This window comes from Taudactylus pleione, unplaced genomic scaffold (assembly GCF_031769625.1).
Source record: "Taudactylus pleione unplaced genomic scaffold, aTauple2 ptg000086l, whole genome shotgun sequence".
Taxonomy (NCBI): domain Eukaryota; kingdom Metazoa; phylum Chordata; class Amphibia; order Anura; family Myobatrachidae; genus Taudactylus; species Taudactylus pleione.
The window spans coordinates 32,500,367-32,518,844 of NW_028284488.1; the positions used below are offsets into that span (position 1 = coordinate 32,500,367).

General features: G+C 41.4%; 1 protein-coding gene across 1 annotated transcript in view; it reads right to left on the minus strand.

Moving 5' to 3' along the window:
• Nucleotides 1-10,396: 10,396 nt before the first annotated feature.
• PTPN12 (protein tyrosine phosphatase non-receptor type 12) overlaps nt 10,397-18,478 on the minus strand; it is a 143,382-nt gene continuing 135,300 nt past the window's right edge. Inside the window, exons 14-15 of the mRNA XM_088468821.1 lie at nt 14,989-15,081; nt 10,397-11,180 (exon numbers count right to left, since the gene is read on the minus strand). Coding sequence (XP_088324947.1) covers nt 11,122-11,180; nt 14,989-15,081 — 152 coding nt within the window. The 3' untranslated portion in view covers nt 10,397-11,121. The remainder of the gene's footprint in view (nt 11,181-14,988; nt 15,082-18,478) is intronic.

The window sequence follows — 18,478 nt, forward strand, 5'->3', positions numbered from 1 at the left end:
AGGTGATCGCTCGCTGCTCAGCTGCTGTCTGTATGCGCGTAGTGTTGCAGAAGTATGTCATCATGACGTGGTACAGGAACCAGCCATGGCCTCCGGGTTATATGGGGGGGGGGGGCAGGCAATGTACTGATGTGTGTGTCTCCGTACACTGGCTACACCCGAATAGTCTGCCCTTGGCGTAGTGAGATCACCCACCACAGACTGACTGAATTGCATGGTAAAATGTTGGTGGATCGTCACGGTACAAGACCACATCGTATTGTTCCTTTTATGTTTCGTTTGCGTAGAACTTAATTTCTGTCTAGTTCTCCGCAGTGTCGGTCACAAGTGCACTTGCTGCTAATACTAATAATGTGTATGTAAGGTCGGATTTCCTCTCTGTACTGACGACGTGTTTCTGCATACACAGGAAATAATGGCTGTTATGTAACGTCTTAAAGTATTGCACCCAAGTCTCTCAGGCTGCGGCTTACATCCATCCGTGCTAATGCAAATGAAAGCAATGTTACTAAAGTTTGCCTGCCAGCAGACTTCTTTTGACACCTAAGTGTACACACCTCCATGCTCGTTTAAAGGCACATTAGAATAGTTAGTGATGCACTATTACATACGTTATGGTTTTTGTCATTTTTGTGATGTTTCATACCTAGTAGCAATTTTAAACACACCCCCCCCCCCCACACACACACACACGTGGTTGCAGACTTTTATTTTTTTTATTTTAAGTTTCAATTTATCTTTAGGGGGCTTAAGTAGCCTTAATTTATATGCATTATTTATTTTAAGGTTATAGTAGCAGTACAAATCACTCTGCTTATGTTCAAAATTATCAATGAATTTCTACAGTATTAACTTTTTGATATAAAACCCATAGCAACCTCCAAATGCATAATGGATCAGACATGAATTTGCCTGGTCAATTTACATAATTAGAGCACCATATATTGTTGCTGGCTCAGACTATACCTGAACAAAGAAAATAACACTTTTTTTTAGGATATCTGAAGGCAAATATTGTGTATTAAAAAAATTTTATTTTTTTTTTAAAGTAATTTTCAGTTTTTCTTTACCATTATCATTAACAATCATCAGATACATTCCCATTATCACAATTCAGTTTAAACTGTATGCAAATTAGGCCTTTTCTGTACTGCACATGAGCAATATAGTTAACTCGTCCCTACGTAAGGTTTGTGTTGAGAAGCAAATGTATACCCCTTTCAGACTAGCTCCATTTCAACCTGGGTAGTTACACGAGATCTACCTGGGTTGTGGTGCAGTGTAAACTGGTAACCCGCGTCATCCGACCCATTTCCAGCATAGGCAGAGCCGGTGCTTGAATAGGATCTCCTCTCCTAGTGCTGGCAATGCACTGACGTGGCAGACCAAGGAATAAGCTGCCTGGTTGAAAGGGGTTGCATCTAGTGTGGACCCTTGCTCAAAATGCTGGGTGTGACCTGGCATTTTGATCTGAAAGGGGTATCATTGTGCACAGGGTATTATCATTTTTGATACCCGGGTAGCCCCTTGGTGTAAAAGGGGACTGGGTTGGATTGCCAGGTCAAGTGACCCGGCAATCCAACCCAGGTAACTTGCAGGGTTTTACATGGGAATAACCTGTGCACCCCTGCAGTGTAAAGGGTGCGATGCGGGTCAGGGTGACCTGGATCGTGCTGGCTACAGGGTTGCGTGGAGGTGACGTCATCTCCAAGCGTCCACTTCAATGCCGCGTCTCTGCACTCCAGTGTGAACGGCGCTGACTCAGGAATATCCTGTGCCGGCTAAATTCCGGGTCTGATCCGAAATGGAATCCTGTTCCAACCTCCGGGTCAGACCTGGAATTTAGGTGTAAAAGCTGTATAATTTGTCTGAAATATCTGCTGAAAAGACAAATGCGACTCTGCTGTTGCTGGGAGTATGGGCAGAAGCATTGAACAGAACAGTGGAAAGTGCATACTCACTTCACTTTTTCTCCAATATTGTACCATCAATGAAAATTAAACTGCACATAAAGCCTGATTTTTAAATGCGACCATATTTCTTCTGAGAAAACGTGATCGGAGGTGCATACTTTCTCTTTAATATATCACGTGAATGGGTCAACAACTGTATAGGTCTGTACCCAGATTAACTTAGACTAAAGAGAAGACTCCCCTCTTAAAGATGCAGATGCCTCTACTTTTGTATATTCCAGTATGGAGGCAGTAAGGGGAAGCAATAATGATGCACTATCAATATATTTTCCATAGTGTATGTTTATGGTGATCACCAGACTATAGGTATTAAGAAGCATCATCATTTAGAAAAGGTGACTTCCATCTTTCAAATGTGGGTGCCCCCATGATTTGCAGGGACAACTATGGGTGTGATAGGCCGTGTGTTTTCTGTAGTGCATGGTAAAATTGTCTGGTATTCACTAGATCAGAGCTTCCCAAATGCAGACATTACAGTCCAAGTTTTAAGGATCTTCATGCTTGAGCACATGTGACTAATTAGTAACTCAGTTAATTTGATTTAACCATCTGGACTCCCTCATGGATATCCTTAAAATGAACTGTAATGTCAGAATTTAGGAAACACTACACTAGATAATAGGTACTAAATGGGCCTCACATCAGTTAGAAGTCTGTATCCCCCTTAGTTACTGGGAGCCAAGATGGGCTAGAGCAGAGGTTATCAAACTCTGTCCTTAAGGCACACTTATGGTGCGTACACACTGGGCGATTAAAGTGGACGACTGAACGATAACGATATCGTTATCGTTCAGTCGTCCACTTTATCGTCCATTTTTAACACAAAAAAGATGAACGATGACGACGACGCGCGTTCCCGCGGGTCGTTCGTCATCCTCGTTCATCGGGCTGACATGCAGGCCAACCTGACGACCTCGTCAGGTTGCTGCATGTCAGGGAATGGGTGAGAGAGCCCGGCGCTGAACGATATCGCTAATGATATCGTTCAGTGGCTGTGCTCAATGTCATGAACGACATTGAGCACAGCCTGCCGGGGACACACTAGACGATATCGCTCAGGGAGCATATCGTCTAGTGTGTATGCACCTTAACACTCAATGTTTTAAGGATAACCGTACTTGACCACTGGTGACTAGCAACCTGGGTTGCTGCTAGGTATAAAAGGGGCCAGGACTGGATTTTTGGGTCAAGAGCCCCAGCAATCCAACCCGGGTAGGTTGCAGGTTATACACGGGAACAACTTTGCGCTTAGAAATTATGCTTTCTCCAAAATGCAGTCAGAACAGTTCCACTGCACACGTGTGCTGTGTAAATGGCACTTACGTGGGAATAACCCGGGTAAGCGCAGCAGTCTGAAGGCTGTATGACCTGGGTCTGACCTGGTTTGGAACCTTGTTCCAAATATTGGGTCAGACCCATGAAATTTGTGTAAAAGGGGTATTCATTAGTACTTCAATCAATTTGCTTTATCCACCTGTACTCCACCATGGATATTTCTAAAAATCTGAGCTGTTGTGGTACCTTGAGGATCGCATTTGGGAACCTCTGGGATATATCTTTCCTAATCCCTACACAAAATTGTTTAGAAAACTTCCATCTTTCTATGTTGTGCGATGGGGGAGATGTGTATGCAGATTATAAACCCCCACAATCAAGGGGAATTTGTTTTGTTCCAGGTCAACACATATGTGTCTTGTCGGATGGGGTAGGGTATGTTAATTTCAAAAATGGAATTATTTATCTGTTTTTCTTAACATTTGCTTTGAATTACCCAAATATCAAACCAACCAATTATGCATTTTATCAGGCTGTTTTAGGTGTCGCAACATCTCTCCTATACGTAGACCAGCATTTTCCAAATCAAGTCCTCTGGGAACCCTGAAGACACACATCCACTAGGCGATATTAATGAGCGATTGTGCAATAGCTCATTAATTGTGCACGATGTCGGAAACTACCAGCGATGCGCGTTTCCGTTTCTGACATCAATCATCACCCGAACTTGCCGATAACGACAGTTCGACCATGTTCGGAGATGAGGGAGGGTGCCAACATTGAATGACTGATCATTCAGTGTAGGCCAGTCGTTCCCAAACTGGGTGCCTCAAGGCACTTGTAGGGGTGCCTTGGGTTGGTGGTCAAGTACCAAAGAAAAGTTTGGGAACCACTGGTGTAGGCACTGCAAGGGATGGGTAACAACGGTACGATTACAATGTTGTAATCGTATTGTCATTACATCATCACCTAGTGGATGTTTTACAGATCTCCTTAGTACGCGAAATAAAATTTGCATCACCTGTGAATCTATTAACCCCTGCATTGCAGACAACTAATGGAAAATGATAGTATTTGTTGGGTACCATATTCTTCCTACACAAGTGTTTAAATCGAGACAGCGAACATTTGAAACAAAAAAAATTTCAATTAATGTGCAGGGGGTTTTTTTGTCAGAAGCTACACATAGAATACTGCTGTTTGCTATTTTGGGAAGGTGGATTATTACATAACAAATTACTAGTTTATTTTTTTTGTATAGGAAGATGAAAGATTGGCCTATACACAGGAAGCTAGGCATCGTTGCAGATCGTGCTGAACTGAATCTCGAGTGATTTTGAGAAACTGTTGCAATCCCAATTAACTGTTAGAATTGTTTGAATGGACAATACAAAGTAACCGTAAATAAGGTGGTGGATAGAATGATTGTGCAAAAATATAATAAACAAAGTTCAGTAAAGAGAAGAGATATACTCAGAACCTTAAAATGTCTCACTGTCAAGACATCAGAAGTTATACAGTGTTAGTATGCTATAGTGAATTGAACTACAGCCTGATGGTATAAAACAGTAGTATAATCACTAAAAGGAAATTACAAAAAAAATAAAATAATACCCTGCAGCTAATACCCCTTTTACACCGGAGTTAAAACCCGGGTTTTTGAAGGGTTAACCCAGGCAGCTCCCTGGTGTAAAAGGGGAGAGGGTCGAGTGACCCGGCAATCCAACCCAGGTAACTAGGGTTTAACACGGGCGTAGCCCGTGAAACCCTGCTATTGGAACAACGCACTCCGGGTCACGAAGACCTGGAGTGCGCTGCTAGCCGGCCGCTTGGCCCGGCTTCAGTGGTGCTTGGAGATGACGTCATCTCCAAGCGTCCACTTTCACTCCGCAAAAGCCGGGTCTATGCAGACCCGACTGCGGTGTGAGCGGCGCTGACTCGGGAATATCCCGGGTCAGCGCCGGCAAAATTCCGGGTCTGATCCGGGTAGGAACTTTGTTCCAACTCCGGGTCAGACCCAGAATTTAGGTGTAAAAGGGGTATAAGTGATTGCACTGCCCGATTCAAATAGCTGAGATAACCCCGCATGCTAACTACCAGGCAGGATTTTTCCTTTGCAACTTCAGGAGCTGCAATGTGGAATCAGCATTTACCACATGGAGAAAATGCTAATGAATTTAATAGCTAGTCCCCACATGGCGTAATCAATTAGCTCCATGGTATATCTCGTGGCTAATTTAATTCTTTCCTCAGAGAAATAAAAACATTTAAGTCCCTCTAAACTGTGTAATTCAGCGCACATAAAGTGAAATTAGTTACCATCCATAGAATTCCCAGTTGTCATGAAGTGTGGACAGGTGTAGTCAGTTTTGAATCCTTGAGCAAATAATCTTTGCAGAGTGATGGATAGCCAACAGAACTTGTATATTTGGTAACCGACTCTTCATCTAGAACTAGTCATAGATGGCACAATTAAGGGTGTTCAAAATGATGGTGATAACAGCTGGATGCGCACCATTTATGACCAGTTCTTATAGGCAAAGAGTGAGTTGTATTTTATTCGCTCTGGACATTGGTTCATCTAAGATTATTTTGTGGTCCTTTCTACATTAAGAGTTAGAATATATATTCTATCTCACAAACATACAGATATGTCCTTGCTCATGTAGCCTCAATAATACCCCTTTCCACTGCCCAAATACCCCAGGTTATTGCCAGGTCTACCTGGGTCACAGCTTGGTATAAAAGGGTCCTTAAAAAATAACCCAGGTTGAGTTACCAGGGAATCCAACCCCGATAGATACCACGGTTGAACCTGGGTAACGGTGCGGTGTAAATGGTGCAACCTGGGTTATTCGATTCAGGTCACGCGAAAAAGCTGCTGATTGGAGCTTGTTAGCAGTCACCGCCCACTTATTATAACCTCATCTTTGTGAGTCTGAAAAAAGCCATTTCTAATGACATACAAAGGTTTTGCAGGGCATACCTTGGTTGAGTGTAAACGAAACCAACCTGGGTCCAAGATGCAGTGTAAACGGTGTCTGACACAGGTTGTAACCATGTTCGAAAACACTTGTCGGACACAGGTTTTTGGTAGAATAGGGGTATAAGCTGTGCAACTCTGATAGCATCAGGTGTCTTTCTTTGCAGAAAAAGGTTCGCAATGTGCACCAGGAGACTGCTGATTAATTAACTGTGCAATGGAGACTGTATATGGGACTTGGCGTGGAAAATAACCTTGGACGCTGCATTTTAGCATTTTGCCTGCTGATTTAGACACACACAGATATACAAGTGTCACATATCAAATTAATCGGCACAGACTCCTGGAGCATCTGTCGCATTGCGACTTAGATGCATTTTCAGCAAAAAACAGATGCATGGTGCTAGCAGTGTCTTACGGGACCAGGCGCACCAAGAGAGACTGTTTAATGAGACTGCAGCAAAGACGAGTGAGGACACATTTAAAAAAGTCATATAACAAGAACTTGGGAATGGCCTTCCGCTATCTTCCATGCTTGCCTAAACTGCTGTTAGGCTTTCTGGTAAAAGTGGACCAGGGATGTCTGAATTTGGCCTAGCCCATACACTGTTGCAGATTTGCCACATTTTCCTGCATTGTTTTATAATATACTAGTGTGCACTATAGTAATTCACTAGACGTTGAGGTTCCTGCTATCAAAAATGACTGGACTCTTTCAAACTGTAAAAAAAAATATATTGCGCTCAAAAGGGTTAACTTAGGGGGAAAAAATAAATAGAGCCAGCACCCATCCATCAAAGAAGAAATCTTTTTAGCCAGAAAATGATGCAAGAAGATCCAAATATATAATGTCACATTAGGGGCCAAATGTAATATGGTGAGAGTTTAGAAAATGTTGGCAGTAATCACACTTTTTAAACTCGCCCAATGTAATGGAGTCTGGAAACTCGCATGTTTTTAGACTGAAAAAAACTCACGATTTAAGCTCTTATCCAGATGTTTTCCCATTTTGAAGATAAAAGTCGACCAATGTGAGAGTTTACTGCTAAACTCCCTATTACATTTGGCCCTATGTGCTTAAAGTGCAATGTAGGAGATCAGGCATAGTTGTAGCAGCATAATCTAACCGCACAATCTCAGCAGCATATAGTATATACTCCTCACATAGTAGTGCCAGACACCATCCCCCATTAATGCAGCTCGAAGGCCTTTTTGGTGCAGATCATGTGATTATTATGTTGCCCTAAGACATAATCGTCACTTGTTACAAATCTTGTTAATACACCACTATATATCATATTGATGTTGAATGTTGGCTTTAGTATGTGTGTAATTAATATATATATATATATATATATTAACACACACGCAATCAGCAAGTCACCCACATGGTGCCAAAACAGCTCTGACCCGCAGAGACATGGCCTGAGATATCTGGCACCAAGAAGTCAGCAGTAGATCCTGTAATTTGCAAGGTGGGGCCTCCGTGGCTTGGACTTGTTTTTCCAGCACATACAAAGATGCTTATATGAGTATTATGACTGCTGATGCAGGAAGGTTTATAAACCATGTCCTGAAAGTCACTTTCTCTTTGTTTGGTTCCTACTGTTTCTGGTGTTTGTACACTGTAAGGTGCCGTATAAGGGATAATAATAGAGATCTTGGGAATATGGAGGCCAAGTCAACATCTTGAACTCTTTGTCATGTTTCTCAAACCATTCCTGAACAATTTCTGCAGTGTGACAGGGAACATTATACTGCTGAAAGAGGCCACTGCCATCAGGGAATACCAATGCTATGAACAGGTATACTTGGCTTGCAACAATGTTTAGGTAGTTGGTACGTGTCAAGTAACATCCACAAGAATGTCAGGACATAGGAGAAACTAAGTTGTGCATTAGCAAGCCTGCAGAATTTTCTTCTCTAGTTACCCCCCCTGTCGCCACCTGCCTACTAAAGAGTGGACACAGAGCTCCACCTCCACCCTGGCTCTAAACAGTCCTTTCACTGGGTACTCGTGTAATGTGCTATTACAGGAGCAGGGGATGCTGTGGCCCCAATGCGACAGCTGCATGTCCTAGACCCTGAAGAAAAGGAGAGGAGGCAATACCAAAAGCTATCATGTAAGTGTCAGGAATACATTTTCCAGTATTGGAATGTTATTATTTACCCTAGCTTTATCCAGCTTCATACAGTATGTGCAGAAATGCAAAATGATCTGGCATGTCCGAGCAATCGATATTTTTGATCGGTTGTGCGCAAACACTGTACAATTATCTGGCCGATCCGCCGAGATCGGCCATATAATTGTATAGAATATGTCCAGCATAAGTAACATAAGCAGTCAGTGTTATTCATCACATAAAACAAGTAAGAAGTAGGGGTGGAATGGAAACAAAAGACGCAGGACAGGAGAGCAAGAGGGGGAAAGAGCAAGACAAGAGATGGAAGAGACAAAGAAGCGGGATCAGAGAAAGGGGCAAGAATATCAGAGCGTCTTTATGCTGCTAAAAATCCCTCCCCTAGTGAACAAGCGTGCGCACAAATGTGCAAGGACTGAGACACCCACTCACAGCGTCTGAAGACGCTACATTACCTAGGGTAGGTGCAGTTTCTCCACATGAGAAAGGCCTCCTATGCGAGCTGCTGTGACTTAGTTCATAGCAGCTTCCAGTGACACGTCTATAAGATGCAACATCTGTGTGTGTAGGATTTGCCACACCCCATGATCTCCCAAGTTGCTGCACAAGAATGCCTAATATAATTCCAACACCCTGTGTACAAACCTGCACTGCATCTCTATGAGCAGACAATCAGGACGCAGTACATTGTCCAGAGCATCACACTATCTTCGTCAACTTGTCTTTTTTCCATAGTACATCCTGGTACCATCTCCATCCTAGGTAAAAGATGAACACGCACACAGCAATCAACGTCTTTTAGAAAAGAAAAAAAAAAACATCATCAAACCAGGCCACCTTCTAACTCTTATGTGCCCATTGTAGGTGCTTCTAGCGGTGGACTGGATTCAGCATGGGCACTGTGACTGGTCTGCCGCTACGCAGCCTCCATACACTGCGATGCAGTGTGTGTTGTGTCACCTATAGCCAGCATTAACTTTTTCATCAATTTGTGCTACAGTAGCTCTTCTGTGGGATAGGACCAGACAAGCTAACTTTCGCCTCTGCAGGTGCAGTAGTGAGCCTTGGGCGCGCATTACTGTTGCTGGTTCACTTGTTTTCCTTCCTTGGCCAAGTTTTGGAAAGTGCTAATTGCACAACGGGAACACCCCTGCAAGACTTGCCGTTTTGGAGATGCAATTACAAATTGGCCTTTGTCAAATTCGCTCAGATCCTCACGCTTCCCCATTTTTCCTGATTCCAACACATCATCTTCAAAGACGGAGTGTTCATTTGCGGCCTAATATATCCCACCCCCTTGACTGGGGTCAGTAAGATAATCATTGTTATTCACTTCACCTGTCAGTGGTTTTAATGTTATGGCTGATGTAGATGTATACATACAAAAGGCTCCCATACATCGACGGATCTTCGCAATTCCCTAACCCCCAGATGCCAGGGCATCGGTGAAAGCCAACATGTTGCATTTTACGGATTTGTCGATCCCAAAAAAAATATGATCTGGATTGGCAAAACAGGGATTTTTTTTAAACATAAAAAAATTCCTTGACGGATCATCGATGGCCACAGATTGGCGTTTCCGGACAGGAAAACAGCTAATGTATGGGGCCCTATAGATACATACACATACACCTTACTGCCTCATTCTAAGTCTTCACTCTAAACTGTCTGTAGTGGTTACTATTTGCACTGCAAATGTAGCAAAGCATACATTTAATACCAAATGTGTTTAGTATTGCTTTGTTGCTGTCATGTTGTATTTTTGTTCTGTGGTAGGGAAATTAGATTGTAAACGCATATACATGATTGGTATTGCCATGTCCTGCGCTCTGTTTAAGGAATATATGTCTGTGGTAATAGCTTTCAGGGAAGGAGTTTTTTTTTTTTTTTTAAAGAAAGATGCTACTATTTTATAAAAAGTGGTTGTTTAATTGAAACATTTGTACCCATCACATGTGTATTTAATGCCCCATATTATTCTAAAGAGCTTTATCTATCACCAAGTAAAAACAAGACAAAATTAGTTTTGACAATGAAACAGTGTATATTATAAAAATAACCTTTAGCTTACAATTTACAAACTGTATTACAATCGTATCTGTTAACCTGATATGCTGGCTTCTAGTATCCAGCTCGAATGATTAAAAGAACGAACACAAAAAAAAAAGTCGGAAAATAATTTACACTGTATAAACAAGTTAATATCATGCTGAATTTCTTACATCTTCTGTTAATATATTTTGACTGCAATAAGTCAAATATCTACCTGCTCACCCTGTATAAATAGAAAAAATGCATACAATATATAATCAAGTTAGCAAAAAAGTAGACTGTAAACTATCATAAAAGTTTTACTATATTAACAGATCTACAAGCAGCGTGTAACAGGGTTAAAAGACATTAAGGCAATAATACTTTAAGTTACAAAATCATATGTAATACTTTTTTGTTTTTAAACAAAGTGTTACATAAGGCAGGTATATGGTCCCAGCAAATAAACATTTAGCATACTGGAAAAAATTCTCTTAAATATGTGTACAATAGATTGTACCATTGTGCAGGTTAACCTACACTGTGTATAAATGCATGGAATACTTTCCTACTAGTAGCATTTCCTTATAGTACAGTTTTGGAACTAATGCTTTTCCACGAACAGAGGTTAATTTGTCTGCAGGCTGAATCATTGTCCATTGAAAAGGCAACATTTCTCACTTGTTTTCATAGAACATTAATGAAATGTGAGGAGTCATCATGTGCACTGTGATGGTGAATCCCGTGATTCTTCCGATTTATCACTGTTACTCAAACCTGTGGATAAAATAGAATTATTACTGTACCAACTGTGAAATTTTAGGCCATATACAATAGCATATTGTTTTTAAAGTAATCAAAGTACAACCACCACCCAGAAGCAACTAAATCTCACAGGAGAGAAAAAAATATTGGTCTTGACTAATTTACACAGTATTTGCTCTTAAATACCTTGATTTAGTGACCAAAATTCGAAAAGGGGGCAATTCAATTCAGCACACTGTTAACAGCGCCAGGAAAAAGTTACCGGAGCTATTCAATTCAGCGTGTTAGGCCGACTAAACAATTTCTTCTTGCACCCTCTTGAGGGTGCGAGCAGAAATCCAACTAAAGTGCTGTCCGCGAGGCCATTTGCCAGCTTATCGCAGCACTAACAGCCTCGCGGCTGGCACTTTAGTTAGAGAATACCGGTTAGTGCGACTAAACAGCCAGCTTTACTCGTGCTAACCGGCATTCTCCGACTTATGTTGGACTAGTCAGACTTAAAAGCTTGCCGATTTGAATAGCTCTGGAAACTCCTTCCCGGAGATATTCACAGTGTGCTTGATTGAATCAACACCGAAGAGTTAGCTTCACATTGTAATCACTACAATTAGTATTTGTTTAATTGGACTCTTTACCTAGGTAGACTTAAGGGCCCCATACATCTGCGATGGATTACAGCGATCCCGCATCGCAGAAATTCAATATGTTGGATTTTGACGATCGCAATCAAAAAGTGATAGTGATTGTTTAAATCGGGGACATTTAACATGTCAAAATTCAGCGACGAATCGCAGAACATCAATGGTGGGCGGTCCACATTTCTGCCCCGGAAAAGCCGGCATTTCCCATCACATCGCCGGATTGCGACAATCAGTCGCTGATGTATGGGCAGCTTTATTCAGTGGATAGATGCGGTGACAACCTAGACAATTAGCATTAATGCTTGGATTCCTGCCATTTCAGCAAGAATTACATTTGCATTTTGGCCTAATTGTTCATAATAAGTATATGGGCATATTGCAAATTATGTTTTTTATTTTAGGTTATAATCCTCATCACCCTAGTATGTCTTCTGGGATCCTCATCCCCCTAGTATGTCTTCTGGGATCCAACGTTATCACTATGTGAAGTTTTTGTCCAAATTATGTGAAGTCATCCAAATCCATCCAGTGGAAGGACCAGAACAGGCCCCCCAGATCAGAGGTTCAGTCCAGACGCCCCCGGGTCAAAGTTCTGCCCAGCGGGAGGTCAGACTGGGACCCTAACCCCCTACCCTAATACATGGCAAGGATCCAACTGGACTACTTCGTGCTGGTTTCATCCCAATCGGTGCAGGGGTTGTCCAAATGCATAACCGGACAAACAGACCAAATAATTTTATATAATAGATGAAGAATCATGTGAACATATACTTCATGTGGCTAGCATGGACTCTAAGTTATTAACTAATCAGCAAGTCATCAGGGACTGGCCCATGACATTAGCATAAGGGGAGGGGGTATATAAAGCTGATAAAAGCAATTAGAGCATTTTGCTCTGTGTCAGACTTGGGGAATCAATTCTAAGGTGAAGTTTGGACCTGCATTTCCTGGGTTCCTCCTTGCCAAGAATTAGTTTAATTCTGAATTTACGTTTTTTTTTTCCTTTTTATTTTGAAATTACAACACACATTTGTCTATGTAATATTTAACCCTTTTAATGTATGCCATTACTGTAACTAAGCATTGTACTTCCTTTTGTAAATAAAGTGTTCCTTTATTAGTCTTATTTTCATATATGCTCCAGAACCTAGTCTTTGAAGAAGCTATTAGATGGCTACGGTTACACTATAACATTCATTGCTAGAAGCAAGGGAAGACCAACTGAGCGCTAGTTTGTGTCACAAGAGACTGCACAATTGTAATAGATTGTGTCAGGGGAACTCTGGCCCCTTTTATTTTCCAAGAGTGGTGGCAGTAAAGAAAGATGTATGGTAGAGCAGAGTGATAGAATATTAATTCTAAAGCTGCATACACACACAACGATGTTAGTAACCAACGATTTTAGTGAACGATTTTCGTTCAGATTTTCCATTGAAAAAGTGAACAAAAACCGTTCACTAAAAATTGTTGAATTACTGAACGATTTTCATGAACGATTTTTTAATCATGCATACAGTGAATGGAAATCGTTCATCCTTTATCGTTCATTCTGTACAACATGAACAATTTTCTGAACAAAAATAGTTTGTTGGACAGTCAGAATGGACGATGGACTACAAGCTACAAACGTGAACATGTATGAACGATTATCGTTCACCTTATCAAGATGAACGATTTTTTTTTTTACGATAACGACGTCGTTATAGTTAAATCGTTCAAAAAAATCGTAATGTGTGTACGCACCTTATGTATTATATTAGGCACTGCCCACAATCAGGACTTCGGATCTGTGTGATCACAGTCCTGGTGCTAGTGTATTACCAGTCAGGGTGATACAATTATTGGCTCTGACCTAGTCTGAGTAAAGCAGGGGATACCTATTGGGATCCCTGACAGTGACCATCAGGAAGTCCACTTGCCGCAATCTTGATTTAGAATAATTAAACTACTCAAGTGTACACACATATTTGTAGCAATACACTTCACATAGCTAAAGGAGTTCTGTCATTTACAAAATGTTGCAATACAAACAAAATTATCTCAAAAGGAAACTAATCCTAGTTTTTTTAATGTAATCTTCATACAATGAATGTATGAAAAATATTCATCTAATTGTACCTAGTTTCTGTTACTGTGCTATTAAGTTAACCTTATCCCCAAAGATTTACTATCAACATTACTGAGGTACAATAATGCTTTCAAGATACAATAGTCTGTGTCAGTGGTTCCCAAACTGTCCACAAGGCACTTTTAGCAATACAGATTTTAATGCAACCTATGGTTGAGCACACGTGACTTAATTAGTACTTCAGTCATTTCAATTTAAACCATCATCTGTGCTCAATCATGGAAATCCTTATAATCTGGACTGTAAGTGTTCCTAGGGGAGGGAGTCTGAGATTATGGGGGAGATGCAAGAAGCTCAGAAGCGGTATCAGCGCACGTTATGTGCGCCGATACGGCTTCTACCCGATGTATGATCAGGGGTTTGGCAGTAAATAGTGCCCCTGTCATTATCGGCGTTGCTATCTACAAGATAGCACCGATCGCCTGGGCCAGGTATGAAAGGTCAGATCGCCTGGCCGTTTGGCCCGCTGTCGCTATAGACAGCCCGGCGCTGCCCTGTCCCTGCTGCCTGCTCCAGGCTGCGCACAGGAATCTCGCAATACTTGCGAGATCCCGTGCATGCTTAGTGGAGCTGGCTGGGATTGAGACAGCACTAGGCTGATGCGCTGCGGTCTCTAGCAGGTAGCGCCGGAGGGGGGGTTATCGTTCCCCCGCTCCAGCTGGTGAGATGTTTATACATCTCATTGGTAGTGCTTCGTCTCGGTAAAGAGGCGAAGCAGGAAGCGATATAGCGGGACATCAAGTGCAGCTGTAATACATCTACCCCAATGGTCTATAGGCTGTGTCAGTGTAATATCATGAAGATAACATGTACTCCGTGCCATTATATGCGAAGATCAACAATGGGAAGCATACGAAATCCTGCGTTTGCTCATAACCCACACCCTAGTACATAAAGTGCTGTGGGTAGTCACAGGTAAGCACAGAACATTTTTGAGATGACAGTCCATTTAATGCATCATTCCTTTATTAAACAGAATAAATTGTGAGGCTACTGAAACCTATCATCCACCACTATTAGACTGATTAGCAAGTGTTATAAAATCAAATACCAATAGTTGCACAGTCTTGTGGCTTCAACATTTGGTCATTCAAAGCCATGGAATTGCACAATACAGTATGTGGAATGGCATCAGATTGGTGATCTGGAACATACAAAGAGAAAAATGTTTAAACCATTTGTAATATACACAACATAAATATATATCAATAGGCCTGTATTGCATCCATATGACAAACTAATAACAGTTTCTGTTAAACTCATTAGTTGATTGGTTTGTTGCAAAATCATGTGTGATCCGATAGAGAAACCGCAAACTGTGGCAAATGTGGAACATGAATCTTGTCAGCAACGATTTGTTACCACTGAAAACGTCCCTTTTGCATCTTGGTCTTACATTATGTAATCAAAACATATTTACACATTGAAGTGTGCAATAAGTTTCCGGATGCACAAAGAGTATTATATTTACAAACAAGTGAACATTAATTTTTTTCAAAGGATTCACAAGAGGAGTCTATGCAGAATTGCATGCGCTAAAAACAATGGGTGAAGCAGCTGGACCAGTCCGAAGCGGTTAGGTCTTCTACATGCTGGATGAAGGTCTCTACTGCAGTTTCCAGTGACTCAAAACGAATCCTATGCATCTTGATTTGTGGGAACATGAAGTCGCAGAGGGCCTGGACTGGACAGCAAATGACCAAACTACTGGAGGCGTTCATGGGCTAGAAAATCCACCACTTTACTGGACTTGTGGGCAGGTGCATTCTCATGATTGAGAAGGTTACCACGAGCACAAGTTCTTAGACAACACATAGAAATGGTTACCAGTACTTGTGCCAGGCTTTGGTTGGCACACCAGTCTCCATTGACAGTGCTCTGCTGAACGAGTGGTACGGTAGCTACATGACCAGTCTTGGCCACAGAAACAGCTACCATCTGCTTGACCATGCTGCGCTCATGTCAAAACTTCTGTGGTGGCGCACCTCCAACTGGGGGGTCCGCTGGGCTGACTGTTTGGTCTCTGGGTCGAAACTGTAGATCTAGGATTCATCGCCGCTGGTCTCCCAGACAGTTTAAGCAACCACCATAAAAACTGGCCAGCATGTTGTGACTCTAAGTCACCCGAGCCTCCTTCTGCTCTCGAGTCAGCTGATGGGGCACTCATTGTGCAGAAACCTTGTTTAGGCCAAGCTTTTCATGGAGTATCGAGCAGAGGGATGCCGATGAGATACCTATCTCCTTCTCTAACTGGGCCACTGTCACCCCGGCATCAAACTCAACAATCACCCACATGGCAGCAACGTTGTCCTCGGTGATGGACTCAGTTCGGCTGCAGTGTTCATCTGTGTGCCGTAATTCTGCAAACCACTTAAACACAGTGGTTTGGGATGGTGCTTCCTCCCCAAAAGCATCTTGCAGTCAGTCGGAACTTTCCTCCTGTCACAGACCATTCTTGTACTCATACAAGATCAAGGTTCTCCAGTGGCCTCTGTTGAACTCCATAACGAGTTTCTTGAAGGAAGTGAACAAGCTAACTTCTTCGGTGTAAAAGTACTGCTTATATACGGTTCTGTGCTCCGACTTTAGTCAAGATTATTGTTCACAACCAGTCAGATTGTGTCTACTCTACTTATGCACTGCTTATCTGGACTCTATTTACGCATTGAAGTGTACACGAGATTGGGCATACTAATTGTTAGTGGCACACAATGATGGACAGTGAAGCATGCTGTAAACTAGACGTACATATGTGTCCTCAAACACCTATTCCTTTTCCACCATATTGCATAAAGTACACCATTATTTCTTCAATTTTGCTACTTTGTGCATCTTTATTTGCAGATAGTTTACTAGGTATCTAGGATTAGTTTTTTGTCACAAAGAAATTGGTAACAAGTCAGATGAAGCATAATGATGCATGCCGCAGGTTACTTAACAGACCTGTCTTTTGTCATCTTATCGAGCATACACACGGTCAGATTTGTCAGATGAACGATTTTACCAAAGATTTCAACGATTTTGACTGCATTAAAATGAATGGAATTGTCCAAGCCTGACTGCAAACACATCAGATGTCAGATATCGTTATCTGACCATCGGGAACGCGCATCGTTCAAATCGTTCATCTGACAGATCTGATAGATTTTCCTTCAGATATTAACAATTTTTTTAAATAGTTATCGTTCAGATCTGAAGAAAAATCTGACAGTGTGTATGCTCCATTACACAGACTGTACTTTCCTCAATTTTGCTCCTTAGCGTGCAAATACTGTACTAGATACTTAGGATTATTTTTTTTTGTTGCAAAAGAATTGGCTATAAAGTTACAAAATAAGCACTCGTATAGGACCTGTCTTTTGCCTCTAACTTAAACGGTGTACTTTGTTCATAGTTTTGGGTCTTAGTTCACTCATATAGTGTACTAGGTACTTAGGAGTAGTGTTTTGGCACAGCTAAATAGCAAAGTCTGTGGCTCTCTAAATGGGGCATTTGGTGCATTTGAAGTTAGGTGTATGTGGACACATCTGTACGGAACAGACCTTGTATATGAAAATACTATGAGTGTTGATTTAACAGTTATAAGTTGTTAGATAATATTACATCCAATTAAGAGTGAACTAGCACATTTGTATTTCAGCACAGCACTGCCGGATCTTAAGCTACACAATCTATGAATCCTATTACCATGTCTATATTAAGTGCTCCTGGGAATCGCCAATTATATAATTACTTTGGAGGACTGTTGCCTCTGCATTCATTCCTAGTTCCTTATCGGTCAATTAACTGGATGAACGGTCTTACAGGTTCTATTCACTTTATCTCACTTTTGTTGCCTTCCAAAGTTTAAGTGTAACAGAGTAGTATTAAGACACATTGAAGGCACTTCTTCCATTAGCTGCAGGACTTAACCCGGGATCTGAAACCCTGTGGTAAGTGCTAAGCCATAGCCTAAGGGCGGTAGCAGAAATCTGCATTAAGTGCACCCTCTGGGCTTACCGCATGCAGTAATTTACTTGTTCCGTGAGTTAAAACCCAACGGCAACTCCCACAGCTACTTGAATCATCCCCATTGTCTGTATTTACATATTTTCTTAATATGTTCCTTAATATTTGTCTTTTTATGTTAGCTAGTTTAGTATAATAAATGATATACCTTATATGAAACACAGATTAATTTAAATACAATCCTTTGAAGCACAGTTCTTTTTTGATCTATATAGTATTGTACGGTTAGCATTTGCCCTTTATATGAACAATTACTTTAGAGGTATTACCCACCTCCCAACTCTCTTTTTTTATAATACTGTGGTCACTATCAAGCATTTAGGGGCCTATGTATCTAGTGGTTTGTTACATAAAATTATGCAGAAACTACAGTTTCTGCATAATTTTATGTATTATTCCTATGTACTAATAGCACAATGCAGGGCATTTCGCAGAAATCTCTGGCAAAGTGCTAATTAGCACTTCAGATCGCAGTCGATCTGACCACCTATTTACTAAACTCCAAAAAGCAAAGCTTTTCGGAGTTTAGCTCC